General features: G+C 41.8%; 1 protein-coding gene across 5 annotated transcripts in view; it reads left to right on the forward strand.

Annotated features, from left to right (window-relative positions):
• HS6ST2 (heparan sulfate 6-O-sulfotransferase 2) overlaps positions 1–16,968 on the forward strand; it is a 285,853-nt gene that overhangs the window by 238,179 nt on the left and 30,706 nt on the right. For 3 of the 5 annotated variants that reach the window (XM_084790101.1, XM_084790102.1, XM_084790105.1), the window contains one exon: positions 8,173–8,247. The exons of the other annotated variants lie outside the window; for them this stretch is intronic. In XM_084790101.1, coding sequence (XP_084646227.1) covers positions 8,173–8,247 — 75 coding nt within the window. The remainder of the gene's footprint in view (positions 1–8,172; positions 8,248–16,968) is intronic. 5 annotated transcript variants of the gene reach the window in all.

Genomic DNA, 16,968 nt, shown 5'->3' on the forward strand with positions numbered 1-16,968 from the left:
CCCAGAAGCCTACTCTGTCTTAGGTCTCCAGCTTGTCACAGAGATGCCCCCACTTAGGGTTGCAGTTCTCTCTGCAGGCTCTCTGTCCTTCTGCCTCTCCTCTCCCCAGGTCTGATCTCCACTTTCATTTCGCTCTGTGCTTCCTCTCCTACCTTGTTCCGTCTCTTCAACCACTATCTATGTTTATTCTATTTCCCCTTCTGAGTGATATTTCGGTATCCTCCCTTGGGTCCTCTATGTTACTTACCTTCTTTAGGTCTGTGCAGTGTAATATGTTTATGGCTAAAATCCACTTATAAGTAAGTACCTACCATGTGTGTCTTTTTGGGTATGGGTTATCTCACTCAGGATGATCATTTCTAGTTCCATCCATTTGCCTGCAAATTTCAAGATTTCCTTGTCTTCAATAGCTGAATAGTATTCCATTGTGTAAACATACCACGGTTCCTTTATCCATTCTTCAACTGAGGGATATCCAGGTTGTTTCCAGATTCTAGATGTTATGAATAAAGCTACTATGAACATACTTGAGCAAAGGTCCTTGTTGTATAGTAGAGCATCTTTTGGGTATAATCCCAGGAGTAATGTAGCTGAGTCTTGAAGGAGAAATAAACCTGTTTTTGTTTAGATCACAAGTGGGGGATGAGAAAAGGAGTTGTGAGAGAGCAGGTGATGTTTATTCCTTTAGAATTTGAACCATCATGTGGGGGAGATTGGTTGTTAGCCAGCTGAAAAACATACTTGAACAAATTCTGAGAGGAGGTATAAACGTGAGCTAAAAACAGGAGGTAGGCCTTTGGAGACTTGGGATAATTTTAGCTGTTCATCACTCCACTTCGAGACGCTCCTAGAGAGAACTGCTTGAGCGAAGGCTTCAGGGCTCCAGGCTCCTGCTGAGGTTCCGGGTTCTGGTTGCTCCAGGTTCCAGCAGAAGAATCCTGCTGACTACATCAGGAGAATCATTCCTAGGAACTGATATTCTTATGGTTTCATTACTGTATTCTTTAATCTTTTCCTACTGTTTAGGTTAATTGGGTTATAAGTGAGGTACTCTCGATTAAGTTTGTAATAAAATATAATTGTTAAGAAAATTGAGCCTATAGGGTCTTGAGGTAGAACTAGTGCATTTTTTTGAGAAAGAGCCATATTGATTTACAAAGTGGTTGTACAAGTTTGCACTTCCACCAGCAATAGAGGAGGATATGGGGGTGGCTCTAGCTGAGACTCATAGTGGCAGAGGCCATGGAGACCAAAGAGGACATCCTCTAGCTAGACAGGACTCCTAGTGGAGGGAGGGGAACACCAACCCACCCACAGAAACTTTGACCCAAAAATTACCCTGCCTATAAGATGTGCAGAGATAAAGATAGAGCTGAGAGTGAGGGAATGTCCAACCAATGCCTGGCCCAACCCAAGGTGCACTCCATGAGAGAGAGCCAACCCCTGCCACTTTTATGATACTCTCCTATGCTTGCAGACAAGGGTCTATCAGAGTTGTCCTTTGAAAGGCTCCATCCAACCCAGCAGCAGATCAATACAGATGCTGGGACTCACAGCCAAACATTGAGCAATGCTGGGGAGCCTTATGGAAAAGTAAGGGAAAGGAGCAAAAGACCTGGAGGTGACAGGAGCTTTACAGGAAGACCAACAGAGCCAACTAATCGAGACCCAGAGGGGCTTGCTGAGTCTGAAGCACCAACTGAGAACCAAGCATGGACTAGACCTAGGCCCTCTACACAGTTATACCCAATGGGAATCTCAGGCTCCATGTGGGTCCATCTAGTAAGGGGAGTGGGGGCTGCCTCTGATCTGGACTTTGTTGCCTGCTTTTTTGATCCCTTCCCCCTGGCAGGGCTGCCTTGCCTGGCCACTGTGGAAGAAGACATGCACAGTCCTGATGTGACATGAGCAGCTGGGGAGGGTTGGTAGGAGGCTCCCCCTTTCCAAAAAATAGGGGGGTGGAGGAGAGGGACGAAGGTTGAGACTGGGAGGAGAGGAGGGAAGGGCTACTATCAGGATGTAAAGTGAATGAATTAATTTATTAATAAAATCATGTAGTTGGATGCCTCACTGACAGTCAGGATTAGAATTCCAGATTCCTGAGCTAGTGCTTTGAGCTTAGGGTTTTGTTTTGGGGTTTTTTGTTCGTTTTTGTTTTTGTTTTTGTGAGAGACTATACTTATACTGGGCAATAAAGATGAACCTTTGTCTTCTCTGAAGAGCTTCAGTTGCTAGCCATGGTTAAGCCAAGGGAAATCAGGGAGAGAAGCAAAACAAAAGTGCATCTTAGCGAACTGAACTTTCTCTCCTTGATGATCATGAGTGTAAGAGACTAAAAGGACTGTGGGCTCTAATTCAGACACTTCAGGTAAAAGGAATGAAAATGAAAAAAGTTGGGGAGCAGGACATAAACAAGGCAGGAAAATGAAATCCAGACACTTCATCAGCTTTAATTAAAGGGATCAATATTTGAAGAGCTTTCTTACTCAGTAAGAGGACAAGGGCAGACTACTTCAAAAGCATAGGCGTCTCAGAGAAGAGAAAGGCAGGCCCTCACCAGGAGGCAGCTGGGATTGAAACTCCAAGGAGTTCATTTGGCAGATGGGTTGTTGAGGGGACTCAAACATCTGTTTGGAAAACACACTGGGGGAGTTTGTATCATTGATAGTGGCTGTGTTTTAAGTGCATTTCCCAATCTTAGGAGCTTTCTAGATCCTAGAATTGTTGCTAAGAGCACAGAATAGCTACCACTTTCCCCCAGAGAGACATGGAACAAGCCCTCCATAGTAGCTTGAGCTACATCTCTATTATCACTTACAAGAACATGCATTGGAAATCATTAAAAGATATATATTGGTGCAACAGATATATGACTTTTATTAAAAAGTACTGTCCTACCATCCAAGCATGTTTGCTTGAGTTTTTTTTTTTTTCAAAACTCACCTGTCTTTGCAATGTACATAATGATTATGTATAGAGCATGTAACCATCAGTAACTAGATTCCCACTCTCCTGGACCATTCTTCAGGCATGGAAAAACATGTGATGTGTTTGTAACCACTTTTTCCCCTAACACATTAGACATTTTGGTTATCGATGATAGTCCTTTCCTCGGAGCCCAAATGCAGTGCATTCTTCATTTGTTCAAGAATTTTTTATGTGCTTGCTTTGCCTGTTTTCTCTTGTGCTAACCAAATCCATGAGCGTGGATTAGTTCTGGGGGAAGCCGGGTTCTTAAGGCCCCAAAGATCAAGATGGAACAATTTGATATCCTTTGTCTGAAACCAAAATGACAACAAGATCTACTTGTGCTGGAGTTTTCTCAGAGAGGTAATTATGAGCAGTCATTCAGTCATATCTGAAGTCCTCATGCTGTACCAGAGCGTGGCAGGTGATGGAAGGCCATGGGAGAGTCGCGTGCAGGCCTGTGCTGAAGTATTGTGCAGAGTGCTTGGCTGACTCCCTTGACAGCAACGTGCTCTTGTAGTACATGAAGCCTCTGGCCCCATGACCCAAATGTTTCTGTTAAATGCCTCACACCCACCAATATCATTAATTTGGAGACCGCCCCTCAGCATGGCTTTCCCCAAAGACAAATGCTGCTTAAGCCATAACAAGCACTGACTGACTTAAAAGTTAGAGCAATGAAATAGAAGCAATATGGAAGCATATGCCCAGTGTCAAAAATATAATACAGTGACAGTAGCCTATAATAAGCCATGCCTGGCTCCTGAAATACAATTTCAGGTTTGCAGGACACTGGAAATTAATTTTTACAATTTCAGTAACTGCAGAAGCAGTTTTTCTTAGACCTGAGATTTATTGTTTTCAAAAAGAGCTTGTGATAGCCTGTGAGCAATACAGATTTCTGCATGCTGTCCACCAAGAAAATGGGTTAAATCCCTGGGGAGGTTTAGATTACTAGAGAGTCATACTTGCACATATGGGGAGGTCTAGCATCAATCCTAAATGGCAATAAAAGAAATGAATGAAGTGTCTTTTTAGTCACCGAGTTCTTTGTTCACAATTACTTTTCTGGGAAGACAGAACAAACAAACAAAACAGTAGAAATGGGTCTGGTTGCCATTTTGGTTTCTGACATTGGATATCAAATTGCTCCACCAGGAACCCTTTGAGAATGTGCAGATTTAGATCCATCATGGTTTTATTTTTTACTTATATTAAATGTGCACAACACTGCAGGATTTTCTTTTGCACCCTTCCAGCCTTTAGTGCTTGTATGAAGCCTTTAGGAAAAAGACCTTCTTGCTATTAATAGTTAGTGAGGACATCCCACCAGGCAGTTGGAGGAGGGCTGGCATGCATTAACTTTTCTTATCGGAAACTCACCTGGAATCAGTTTCACAAGCCTTTGATGGGGCCCTGAGGACAGCCAGAATCTTATCTCAGAAGAGGGCTATGAGAGTCAGGTGCGGCTCAAGAAGGCTGGACCCCGACCTTCCGGGATCTCAACCACAGCTCTCAAGATTACAGTTTAAAGAGATGAAAGTGAAGAGGCCTGACAAGTGGTGTAGAAACGGATGGATCAAAAGAGTGACAACTGAGCCTGCCTGTTTTCGATGCATAGGTCAGGAACTAGGTCAAACGCCACGCTGTCCCCTCCCCATTCTCATACGCCACAAATCATCATCCATATAGCTGGGAAGCAAGCAGACATTCCTGTAAGTCCCTGGGGGATGTGCTGGATGTTTCTTGGCAGCATCTTAATCTTTGGGCCTTTGACCTGTGTCTTTCCAGATCTCTGAAGCTCCCAGTAGTCTGCTGCAGCGGCATTTTCTTGTTATCTCTTATGAGACACTTTGGGGGAAATTCCAAGCCCTCAGAATTGCTACTTTCATTCCTCATGTCTCAAGGTTTGAGATTTACAACAACTTGCCCAAGTTTATTTACCCAGCCTAGATCTCAGAGAGGAGAAGGATGGCTTCCTTTTGCCAATATTTGGCAGACCTCCCCACACACCTTTTTTTTTTTTACAACTATCTGTAATATAAGCTACAAAATTGCCCTTCTAGGATCTAAGCCTGCCAGAAGTTCCTCTTGTCCACTCCCCCTTTTCTGATATGTTTCCCGCTGGGACCTCATCAGCTATTTGCCCAGAACACACATTTGGAGACATTTGAGTACTTTCACCTCTAACCACGGTGTGATACCTTCCCAGTGTGATGTATTCCTGAAATTTTTTTTTGTTTCCATTCCCCTCCATTTTGCACTTCTGGGATTCTGCAGTAAGTCTGGGGGCATCGTTTCCAGGATAACCCACCTCCAGAGAAGCAGATAACACACAGGCTGCCATTGCAGGCTACCATCTTCACCTATGTCCTGCCTCACTCTCCCTTGCGGAGGAATTGTAATGTAAAATTAAAAAGACCTCCTTTCTCACAGCCAAGAGGTGGGACTTTAGTAGTGAGAATGGGTATTGTTTTATTCAAAAGTACACAGATGCCTAAACTTAGATGAGCACACAATCTGAGCTTGTAGTGTGCCCAGGATGATTTAAAAGCTCTCTGGTTTGGGAGTGCTTCCAGGCAAATTTCCCGCTGCCTACTGTGTGAGTGAAGGTTTGGAAGAAGCCCAGTGCCCAGGAATGTAGAAGGGAGGTGCCTGAGACCTACTTGTCTGTATTTTCCCTTCAGGTCAGGGCCCCTTGTAACCCATCCTGGCCTCACGCTTGATTTGCAGCTGAGGATGGCCCTGGACTTTTGATCCTCCCTCTTCTGTCTCCCTAGTGCTGGAATTACAGGCATACACCTGCACATAGGGTTCCTGCTATGGTACTGGGGATCCAACCAAGGGATTCATATATGCTAGACAAGTATTCCATCAACTGAGCTATATAGCTCCAGCCTCTACTTGGATTCTCTAATAGGAAGCTTCTGCATCTTATGCAGCAGACTGCACCCAGTTTTTGAAAGCAATCATTTTGATGCTTCTGAAGAAAAACTAACTTCTTTCTTTCTTTCTTTCTTTCTTTCTTTCTTTCTTTCTTTCCTTCCTTCCTTTTTTCCTTTCATTCTCTTTCTCTCCTTCCCTCCCTCCCTCCTTCCCTCTTTCCTTCCTCCTGATGTTCATTATGATACAAAGTAATAGGGACCTTAGATCATTTTCATACATCCCTTTAATTTATCTATCTGGCCCAGAATCTTTTTGTCCAGATTTGGATTGTGGCAGTCAATTTCTGACTTTGGTTCTGGACAGGGAGAGTGACAGGTATCCATTATAGTGTATGAGTATGGATAGCACCCTGCGTGCTCCTCAGTCCCCATTAGAACATAGCCCCAGCTGGCGAGTCGCTGAGCAGCACACTTAAGTGGTGTCTCCAACACTTGACTGGTTAGAATCTCAGCCCTTAACTACAAAGCTTCACAACAAACAGCAGATCGGAGCCCACCTGCATGGCTCTCACCTTAAAGGGCTGATTTGGGGCCCTTGTGGACACTCAATCCAAACAGTTGGAGCTTTTGCTAATATCGACTCCTCCAGATTAGTGTTTGTGCCTATATATCTTTATTACCTTCGCAATCACCAAGAGCCCCTCATTATTTCATGGTGCCCATTTGAAGCCAGTGAATGTCATTTATGACACCCTCCCAGCATTCACATAGATGCTGCTACACAGAGATACTTACTTTCAAATGACTTAACAAATTCATAATAATCTAGAAAGTTCTTTGACATTCTTCTCTTAGACACTCTGCTTCTCTACCAGTAGGAGGGGTTGGGCCTTTAAGTGAGGTGGCTTAGCAGGTTAAAAACACTTGCTGAGTAAGCCCAACAACCACAGTTTGATCCTGGAATCTTTGGCTGAAGGAAAAATGACCGAAAGTTGTTTTCTGACTTCCACATGCACACCATGACATACAACAGCGCACACACACACACACACACACACACACACACACACACACACACACACAACATGCTAATAATAATAATAATGATAATAATAATAATAATAAAAATAATAGATTTTAAATTACAAAGGAAGGTCCTGTGCTGCTGAGATGGCTCAGAGCAATTGCTGCCATGCCTAATGACATGAGTCTGTCCCCTGGGTCCCATATAGTAGAAAGAAAGAACTAACTTATACAAATTGTCCTATGATCTATGTATACATGCTGTGGCACATGTGCATACACACTTGAGTGTACACACACAATAAAATAAGTAAAGAAATGTAAAAATAAAAAAGAAGGTCCTGTTATATACCTTGACCATCAAGATAGGCATGTTTTACCTTCGCAGTTTCTAAGAGGTTACGCTGAGGGAGATTTTAGTAATAAAAATATATGATGAAATTGGAGTAAAGAATTCCACACATCAAGTGGAGAGAAAAGCTTTGAATTGGATTCCATGGAAGTCTGAAGATGAAGTAAAGTATTAATTTCAAGGCATAGCAGCTGAATTGAAGATAATGGTAAAATAGTTTGATAAAGGAAATAGAATAAAGTAATCAAAAAGACTGCAATCAATTATGCCTCTTTGTTTACCTGGAGGTGATTAATTTGCCTTCATTTATTAACCCGATGAGATTAAGCAGACCTTCCTTGTGATTTATTTAGTAATTGTTTCCAAGGTTTGACATAAGCTGTGGAGTTATTGAAGGTGGAAATTTAAATTCAATTACTCACGAAGCAAGTGGTGCTTCTCCTGAATGAATATCTGAATTCGTGGCCTTCCCATGCAGCATTATGAGTGAAAAATATTAATTCACCTGATGATAGTATCTCCCAAAGAAATTTGGGAGTTACCTGGCACCCATATCCCCCACTGAAAGACAGCACCTTCATAACTGAAATTGAGGTGCAGACACCCCAGTGCCTGGGAATGAAAGGATCTTTTGTTTTGTTGAGGAGAAAATACTCTCTTTGGACTAAGTATTTTATACCTTTTTTTTCACTAGATATCTCCTTTGGGCTTGGACTATGGTGCTACCATTAATGGAACCTAACAGGCTAAATTTTGAATCTCTAAGGACAGGTTTATTTGGCCTTGACTAATGTTTCCCACTGTCTTTGACATTGAAGGACATCGCTGGATAAAAACATGCTGGGAGGAGGGATGGAGAGAGAGGTCTTGAAAATCGTTAAATGAAATGACTAATTGCTTTTTGTCTCTATGTTGTTTCTATATATTTTTGTTCGGTGGGTATAGTAAGGATAGATGGGGTTCTTCAAACTTCAACTCTCCATCATCTACAAAGACCCGGAGCACATCTAAGAGTGGGAAGTAAGTGCAAAGTGCTGTTGTGCATCTCACATAGTTACCACAAAACCGTGTGTCCTCATTTTGTCATTTATTCATAGCCATTCAACGAAGGTGTGTGGAATATTTTGTGTGCTCCTGACAGTAAGAATAAGTAGGACAATATCTATGTAGGTGACACTGGTATAAGGAAGAAGGAGGGGGAAGAAACACCAGAAGATAATTTTGCAAATATGAAGGATAATGACGTATGTCTAGAAAAACCATGCAAGCTTTGTTCTAAGATGTTCAAAGACTGAATAAGCAGCATGCATAGTTTGCCCTATGCATGGAGATCTGTGTTTTGAGATTTGGAGTTGATTTAGAAGAATCTGGAAAGCCATTTCATAAATTTCCTGGTTCAAATACATTGACATTTTAAGTGTATCACTGATTACATGATACATTTATTCTTTTCACAATAACTAGCATGCACAATTTCCTCTGTCTTTTTTGTATAGTCAGAACTTGTATTGGTTGGATATTCATATCTTTAAGATGGTTCCAGAGGACAGCTTTGGTTAATCTCTCTGCAGAACATGGCATTTTGAAGTGGTTTGTCCCCTGGGAGATATGATGCCTTCAGTTAGGCAGTTCCCTTGCCAAGTAGCTGCACCTGTTTTGTGAACAATTGAGCTTTTCTTATGGGCTCTCCTTCCCAATGGTCTGAGGCTTTATGTTTGCCTGCATCTAGAAGATGAAAGATACCGGCATCACAGCAGAAGCTTTAATTGCATTATCAGATATGTCACAACAAGCACAAAGCTTTGAAATGGAAGGTGGATTTGTAATGGTCATATACTTAATGTATTCAATACCAGATACTAAATACTGTGCTTTGAATACTCTGCTATTCAGTTCCCAAGGTGAAACGTCAACTGGCTCTGCAGTCCTTTTCTTTTTCACCTCCTGAATACCATTTCAGGTTTACATGTAAAGGTAGCCCATCCACGAAAATATAAAAGGTGGTGGCAAAGATATGAGATGGACTCTCTGAACAGTTAGAATTCATTTCAGTTATTTATTGCCAAGCATCTCAGTCAAAATGCTGTATAAATTATAGAGGCATGGAATTGATGTACACATTTCCAAACAGTTGAAGGCTTTGAAATTAGTCCCACTCCACTGTTACTGTACACTCTCAGTTCACAATGTTGCACTGGAGAGTTGCTTTAACTCCAGACGTGCAAAAATGATAGACTCTGTCTGGATTCCTTTATTCATACCTGCCACCCTGATGAATCCATAGTGCAATTTCTATTCATTAGACCCTCGTGTATAATCATGGATATTTGTGATTTACTGATGCAAATCCAAAGGAACATTGTTGGTTTCCTTGGACTTTGAAGGCTCCCACTCTTTTACCTCTTAACTGAGGACTCTCTTTGTATCACCTAAGGAGTAGCTGGTACAATGTGTGTGAAGCTGATGTAGAGGATGCCTGCTGAATACTATACCCAGGCTATTCATAGTAGGAGGCCCGAAGAAATGCATGCTCAAGTACATGGCTATGATCTTCTGTCACAGTGACTATGTTTGGATCCTTCCTAAGCTTTTGCATTCTGAAACAAATGTCTTTTAACTTGCCATACACACGTCTTACAGATGAAACCACTCCCTCTTAACTTCTCTTTAAATTAGAACATTTTCAGGTTCCTTCTTGATGGTTGTGTGAACCACGTTCCTTTGTATAATAGTCTTTCACTTATCTCCTCCCGCCCTCCGCCTTTTTTTTTTCTTTTTTGAGAGGTGGAATTTTTTTTTCTTGTTCTGTCACTGCATATTTTCTCTGCCGGAGGCTATCTTTGTCCTCAGGAGCAGTGCTGGCATTCCATGGTTGTGATAAGACACTTCGGGGCCTTCTTCACACCTTGTAGAATACTGTCTATCAAAGTTTAGGCATTTTGCTCTGTAGTTCAGAGAAAGGTGTTCTATATACTTCCTGCTGTGTTGTCCTTGCACTTCCTCGGTTGCAGGGTGTGTGTTGGTAGCAACAGCCAGCATGGAAGGCACCATTCTGCTGGGCTTTCTGGCATTATTTCATCTAATGACCGTAAGATACATAGCTACAGAGTAGTTTTTAGTTTCTCTGGCTAATTTTGAGGCCAGATATAAGCTACAAGAAAGTGTATCTCTGAAAAGAAGTTAGCTTTTCTAGTCTCTGAAGAAACATAAAATGCAAAAGTCAAGCTGTGTCAAGTTTGCCTTATAGCAAATATTAATACTCTGCATGTGTCACTGGTACACTTATGGGCCAGCCTGTCTGTTTCATGTGGTACATTTTTCATCATTAATCTTCACCCACACAAAGCTCACAAAGTGGACACTATTATTATTACTGCTGTTCTATAAATGAAGAAATGGAGACATAGGTGATAATATTTCCATTTTAGATCTACAAATGAACAGTTTTTGCGAAGACCATTTTTTACTCAAGTCCTAGAAGTTATTTGTGTGTGTGTGTGTGTGTGTGTGTGTGTGAGAGAGAGAGAGAGAGAGAGAGAGAGAGAGAGAGAGAGAGAGAGAGAGAGAGAGAGAAAGAACCTACTTTGTACCACTGTGTGCTATATCCTGGGGCCACATGAATAAAAATAAAGTGTCCAGTAAAGACCAAGGCGCTTACAGCCTTTGCAAATGAATCTGTGGATGGGATGTGCTATTTAAATGATACAATGAAATAATCACAGGATGTGACTGGAGTTACCTTTGACCAATGCAGTTATTGGGGCACAGAAGCCAAGTTATGTGGGGATACTGGTGAAATAACTTCTGACCTCTTTAATGTTATCAATATTCCCCTTTCAAATAACACGGCTAAGTCAAGAACAGAGAAAATGCAAGTTGTAGGACTGGGGCAGTGACTCAGTGGGTAGAACACTTTCTCTGCAAATGTAAGGACTTGAGTTTAAATTCCCCTTACCAGCACAGAGTATGGTCTGCATTTGCCTATAACTTCAATGTTAGGGGGCTGAAACAAGTGGGCCAGGAGCTTGAGCTTGTTAGCCAGCCAAGCTAGGTGAAACTGAAAAGGTAAGCTTCGGGTTCTGTCTCAAGGGAAAAAGACAGGGAGCAATAAAGACACATCACACTCTCCTCTTGCCATCACGTGTCTGCATGAACATGTTCATCTGCACATGCACGCGTATGCTACTCATCCACTTGCTGGCCCTCCCTTTCTCCACAGAGAAGATGCATGATGGATAGGTGGGTCAGAGAAGCTGGAGTTGTGGAGTAGGGCAAAGCATGAGCAATGACTCCTGACTTCTCATCCACTTAGAGCCTACTGAGATCCAATGAAGCATCGTCAGAGAGGAGCTCAGGAAACCTCCAGCTTGGAAGTTGTGTCAATTCTGCTTGCTCTGTTGCATTGCCTGGATCTGAAGCTGGGCAGCCAACCTTCTGTTTCAGGGAGGAACAGATGGAGTGGGATATGTTTGAGCAGCAGAGCCAGACCACCCTGGCAATGACTTTCAGCGAGGAGCAAGCAATTTCTTCAGTGTTGACAGTGAGTCAGATTGACAAGACAGAGACAGCAATCAGAACAGAGCCATAGCTTTTAAACCAAATGGTGTAATGTAAAACAGTGTAAGTTTTATAAGTGCTGATGACCCATGACCGACCAGGCCAGGCCACGGCGCTGAGCCTCACATAGGGTTCCTTTTTGGAATGTAAACACATTACTCTGGCCAATACAGCAGTCCACAGTCACTTTACCTCCCACTGGATCATCTGAAGGAGGCACTGACACTATCAAGGCTGAATATTCAAAACCGCCACCAGAAGCTCTCAACGTGTTCAATTTTGCATATTTGTTTTGATTTCTTGAGATGCTAGTCATATTCTGTTGCTCAGCCTGGTCTTGACCTCACAAGTTCTTTATTCCTTTGGATTAATGGCATCTGCCACCATGTTTTCAAAGTGCATATTTTGTATTAGACTATTTTCATTCTTTATTTGAGACCAGTTCTTTTGCTGTACAGATTGCAGATAAGGACATCACCATTAAAGAAAAGACAACCCCTTCTCCTGAACCACATATCTACTTAGTAGCAGATGGCAGCCTAGAACCCTGGTCTTCTAATGCTCTCCCCTGTACCCCGTGCCCAACCATGAACAATGTCATTCTCCCAGAGAACATCACTTCTGCTCCTGGCCTCTCTTGGCCTCTGATACCAAACAATATGCTTTACTCTCCATATTTACTGATGCACACGGGTTAGGAGTGCAGAGAAAAAGGAGAGTTTGGAAAAAAAAACAGAAGTATTCCACTTTATAAAAAAAAATATAGCAGTAGGGGTAATGAAAGGGAAAAGCTCGCACTTCTCCAGTTCATTTCTCTCTGTGTTTGGAGAGCTGCCCTTTCCCCTTTCTCAACATTATTGTTGCACCATCTGAAGCTTTTAATGTATTGCTTTGTCAGTGATACAGTAATTAGGATGTACAGATCATCACAGATGTCTTCTCTCAACTCAAACAACCAATGATACTGGGCATTTCTATGTAGAGACATAGATGCTCCTCAACTGATAATGGGGTTATGTCCTGACAAACCCAGCATAAATTGAAAAAATACCATGCTAAAATATATTTAAATGCTAATGAGCTAGCTCAATCAGTAAGTGCTCACCATATAAACATGACAGCATACCATAGAAGAAAGCTGAGCACAGTGGTATGCCTGTGTGATCCCAGCACAGTGTTTGCTGACATGAACATCCTGTGGCTCACTGGCTAGCCGGCTTAACCTTCCTGATAAGATCCAGGCCAGTAACAGACCTTTGGCCTCCACACTCACATGCTCACACATGTGTGTGCACATTCTTAGCAAGCTGACAGAGACAGATTGGGAGTTTGAAGTCAGCCTGGGCTACATAACAGAACCCCATCTCAAAAAATGTACTTAATACATTGTTCTGCATTGGATGTGAAACGCGGGCCCTCCCCCGTGCTGCTGTGTTTGAACATTTGGGCCCTAGCTACTGGCACTGTCCTGAGAGGTTGTGGAACTTATTACACGTTGTGCCTGATGCAGGAGTAGGGCCAGAAGCATCAACCATCTCTGTTTTTAACCCATATTCTTTGCTTCCTGAACTAGCAGATATTAGAATGAAATAATCTATATGCTCCTGCCACTCCTGACTAACCGAGGCTGCCAGCCACTATGCCTTCTTTGTCTTTCTAGACTGTATTTCCTGAAGTACAACAGTAAGAGTGACTGATTTTGTGTGTGTGTGTGTGTGTGTGTGTGTGTGTGTGTGTGTGTGTGTGTGTGTGTGTACACCCAGTACACCCAATGTAGTGTATATCATCTAGGAGTATCCACTTGAGTTAGATTGCGTGCAGCTGAGATGATACAGAAGTAATTTAATCTCAGCTTGAGGTATTTTCACATAAGCTAAGACTATGGAAAGGTATGGACCAACTCCCATTTTATGTTTTGTTCTGTTTTGTTTTGTTTTTTGAGATAGAGTCTCTCTGTGTAACAACCCTGGCTGTCCTGGACTCACTTTGTAGACCAGGCTGGCCTCAAACTCACAGCGATCTGCCTGCCTCTGCTTCCCTTTCTGAGTGCTGGGATTAAAGGTGTGTGCTACCATGCCCAGCTTCCAACTCTCATTTTAAATGCTCTTTTTTTTCTTGATATAAGCTCTTGTAGCCCAGGGTGGTCTGGAGCTTGCTATGTAGACCAGGCTGTCCTTGATCTCATAGAGATTTGCCTTCCTCTGCCTCCTTAGTGCTGGGGCTAAAGGCGCCCACCACCGTACTTGGCTCAAATACTCTTGAAGGCCATGAATATTCAAAGCTAGGGCAGATTAACCAACCATGGTACCTGGTAAGTGATACCATAAATGTTTTATTAAGTAAAGTATTTGCTTGGATGCATTATACTAGAGGAAGGGAAGAACAGTTACATGATATGGTGACGAAGTCCAATTTTGCTCCTGTCACAAATCTGCCTGGGACTGACCCTAATAGCAGATGCCACAGGATGATGGACTACAACCTGGACTTGCTGAAAGTTTTGTCACAGAGTTCTGTATTTACTCAGCAGCATCTGGATGGGAGCAGGGTGGAGCATGTGTTTGGTTGGCTGGAGCCAAATAGAAATGCTTTCTTGCTTTAGGAAGAAGTGATGGCTTGCTTGCTCTGCAGGGACTCACTCATGTGGGGCTTTTATCTTTGGTCTAGTTGTGTACATGTTTATGGTAGAGAGCAGTATGTGTTATATAGCATGATTGACTTTTCTTTTCATTGAGGCACATGTGCTTGTTCTGAGCAAGTAAGCTGTGAATGGTTCTAAACTCAGAGCTTTGTCTATGTGTGTCTATCTTTCACTTCAAAATTGTGGTATATTAGCATTATCAACTATTCAGCTATTCAACGTTTCATATGATTTGGTACTTTTAGGTGTCAATGGTATCAGTAGTGCCCTTTGCTTGGCTGTTAGACCAATACCACAAAACCAAAATATTAAACTGATTGTTCAATTTCTCCCTCCCTCCTCATTACTTCTGTATTGGAAAGGGAAAAGCAGCTCCTAAGTCGACATGTACAGCACAAGTTCCTTTGTAGCTTGACCTCTTCTGCAGCCAGGATACTGTGAGACTTTTGGTTAAAACAAAAATTCAGATTTATCCTAGAAAACACACTTAGTAATAAGGCAGGAAACCCAAATAAGCCATTTTTAAAAAGATTTACAGTAGCCAGGGATAAATAGCATGGGCTTACCATACTTTGATGCTTTGATATTTAACCTGAGGCTAAGCAGCTGCAGCACATGCCTGTTCAAATAGCTCTTTCAATATATTAATCAGGCAGCCTTGTGTATTCATGAAAAAATATCATCTCTGGAGTCAGATAGACCTGGATTGGAATCCTGGCTCTCCTGCTTCATAACTTTATATGTACCTCGCTGGGATGCTGCAAGGATTAAATCTCCTAATCTGAGTGGAGCTTTCATAGTGCTTGGCACATGGCAAGTGTTCACTAAATGTCAACTAGTGATTATGTCTGTTTCTTCTGCCAATGTACTGCAGCTGGGGACAATGTGACCTGGCCAACAGGATTATGGCCAGTAGAATTTTTGATGAGCTCTGGTTGGCTCAGCTCATTTGTTTATCTACCTTGCCAAGCTCTTGAAATGGGGCAACAGTAACCTCACCACTACCATATGTACAGTACAGTTTGGATAAGAGAACTAATGAGTAACACAGCCAGAAAGAACATTTGCTATCAAGTTCCCACACCACTCCATGAGGTATAGTATATGCACTAAATGTAAGTGCCCCTCCCAATGAGTGCCTGCCAGTACTGGTCCTGATTGTGCCTCTTGGGGATACTGTGTTCTGCTGATTGACCCTTGGAAAGCAGCATCTACTTTTTTGTGTGTCTGCCACCCAACACAAGCACTTGCCTTCTAAATTCAAGGAGTCAATGTGCTGCTGCTCTCTGGAATAAGGGTCCCTCAGGTCTTTTCAAGCTAAGGGAGTTACAGATGTTACAGGAGCGGTATTAGTGAATGCTTCTGGAACAAATAGTTTTCAGACAACTGGCCAGTGGGGTGCAGCCTACTATGGCTTGCAGTACTGAGATAGTATGCAAACAAAGAGTGAAAGTGGCATGCCATCTAGATCAGTATTATGAACCCAGTGTTGACTAACAATCTGAAATGTTGGATGATTTTAACACCAAGCAGAAGTTTTTAAAGCTGAAAGCCAATTCATCAATATTCATCTTTTCTGAATGCTCTGATTTCATATCTAAAAAGAAATCCTTCCCTGACTCAAAGTTAGAAATGTTCATCCCTGTATTTCGTCTCAAAATTTTGTAGTTTTATCCTTTATGTTTAAACTAACTATTCAGTTGAAATTAAATTTTTGTATGGCAATGGGGAACGTTTTGGTTTACATATTGTTCTTTTTTATTAATTTTTTTTATTTTTACATATACATTTATATTATTACACATATATACAATAAACTACCTACAACAAAAAGAACCATGAGACAGTCAGGAATTATATAAATGTTACATTCTTAGTGTTTGTGCTATTTGTATTTGGCAGCCTTGAAGAAAATATCTTTCCTATCTTGGTGCATCTAAAATTCTGAATGTAAATCAACATCTATCATATCTCATCATTATCAACTTAAAACATCTATCTAGACCTAAAAACATCTTAACACCTAAACAACTAAGCTTAATTGTAAAACTAAACTATCTGGTTTTCAACTTCATCAGAGACTTGAGAAGGAATAAACGTGATTACCTGAGTATATTGGAAGGGCAAGTTAGCAGCTTCCCAAATGAGAAGATGACAGAGACAGTTTTCTACCTGAACTGTCACTCTAAACTCTCTATAATGTTGGAGCATCATCTTCAGCCTTCTTGCTCAGTATATATAACAGACATATTTGTGAGGAAGGAACTATTGAGGACTTGATTACCCTGTCTTGGTAGTGTTTGGCCATCGACTCTGCCTACATCCAAGCTTGCCCTCTTTTAGGCAAAATTATGTCTGTGGTAGGAACAAGGATATTTTGCCCAGTGGCTTGTTGGCTATATTTGAAGCCATCTCCTTGAGGAGGATCTTTGATTCTCATCATCCTTTTTGAGGGAGGCTGGGTGTTGTCAGGAGTTTACCTGTCTCATTGTCAATGAATCTTTAAAATAAAATTTAAAAAGCCTTTAAATGCCGTATTCTGT

This window comes from Acomys minous (assembly GCF_964271855.1).
Source record: "Acomys minous genome assembly, chromosome: 7".
Classification (NCBI taxonomy): domain Eukaryota; kingdom Metazoa; phylum Chordata; class Mammalia; order Rodentia; family Muridae; genus Acomys; species Acomys minous.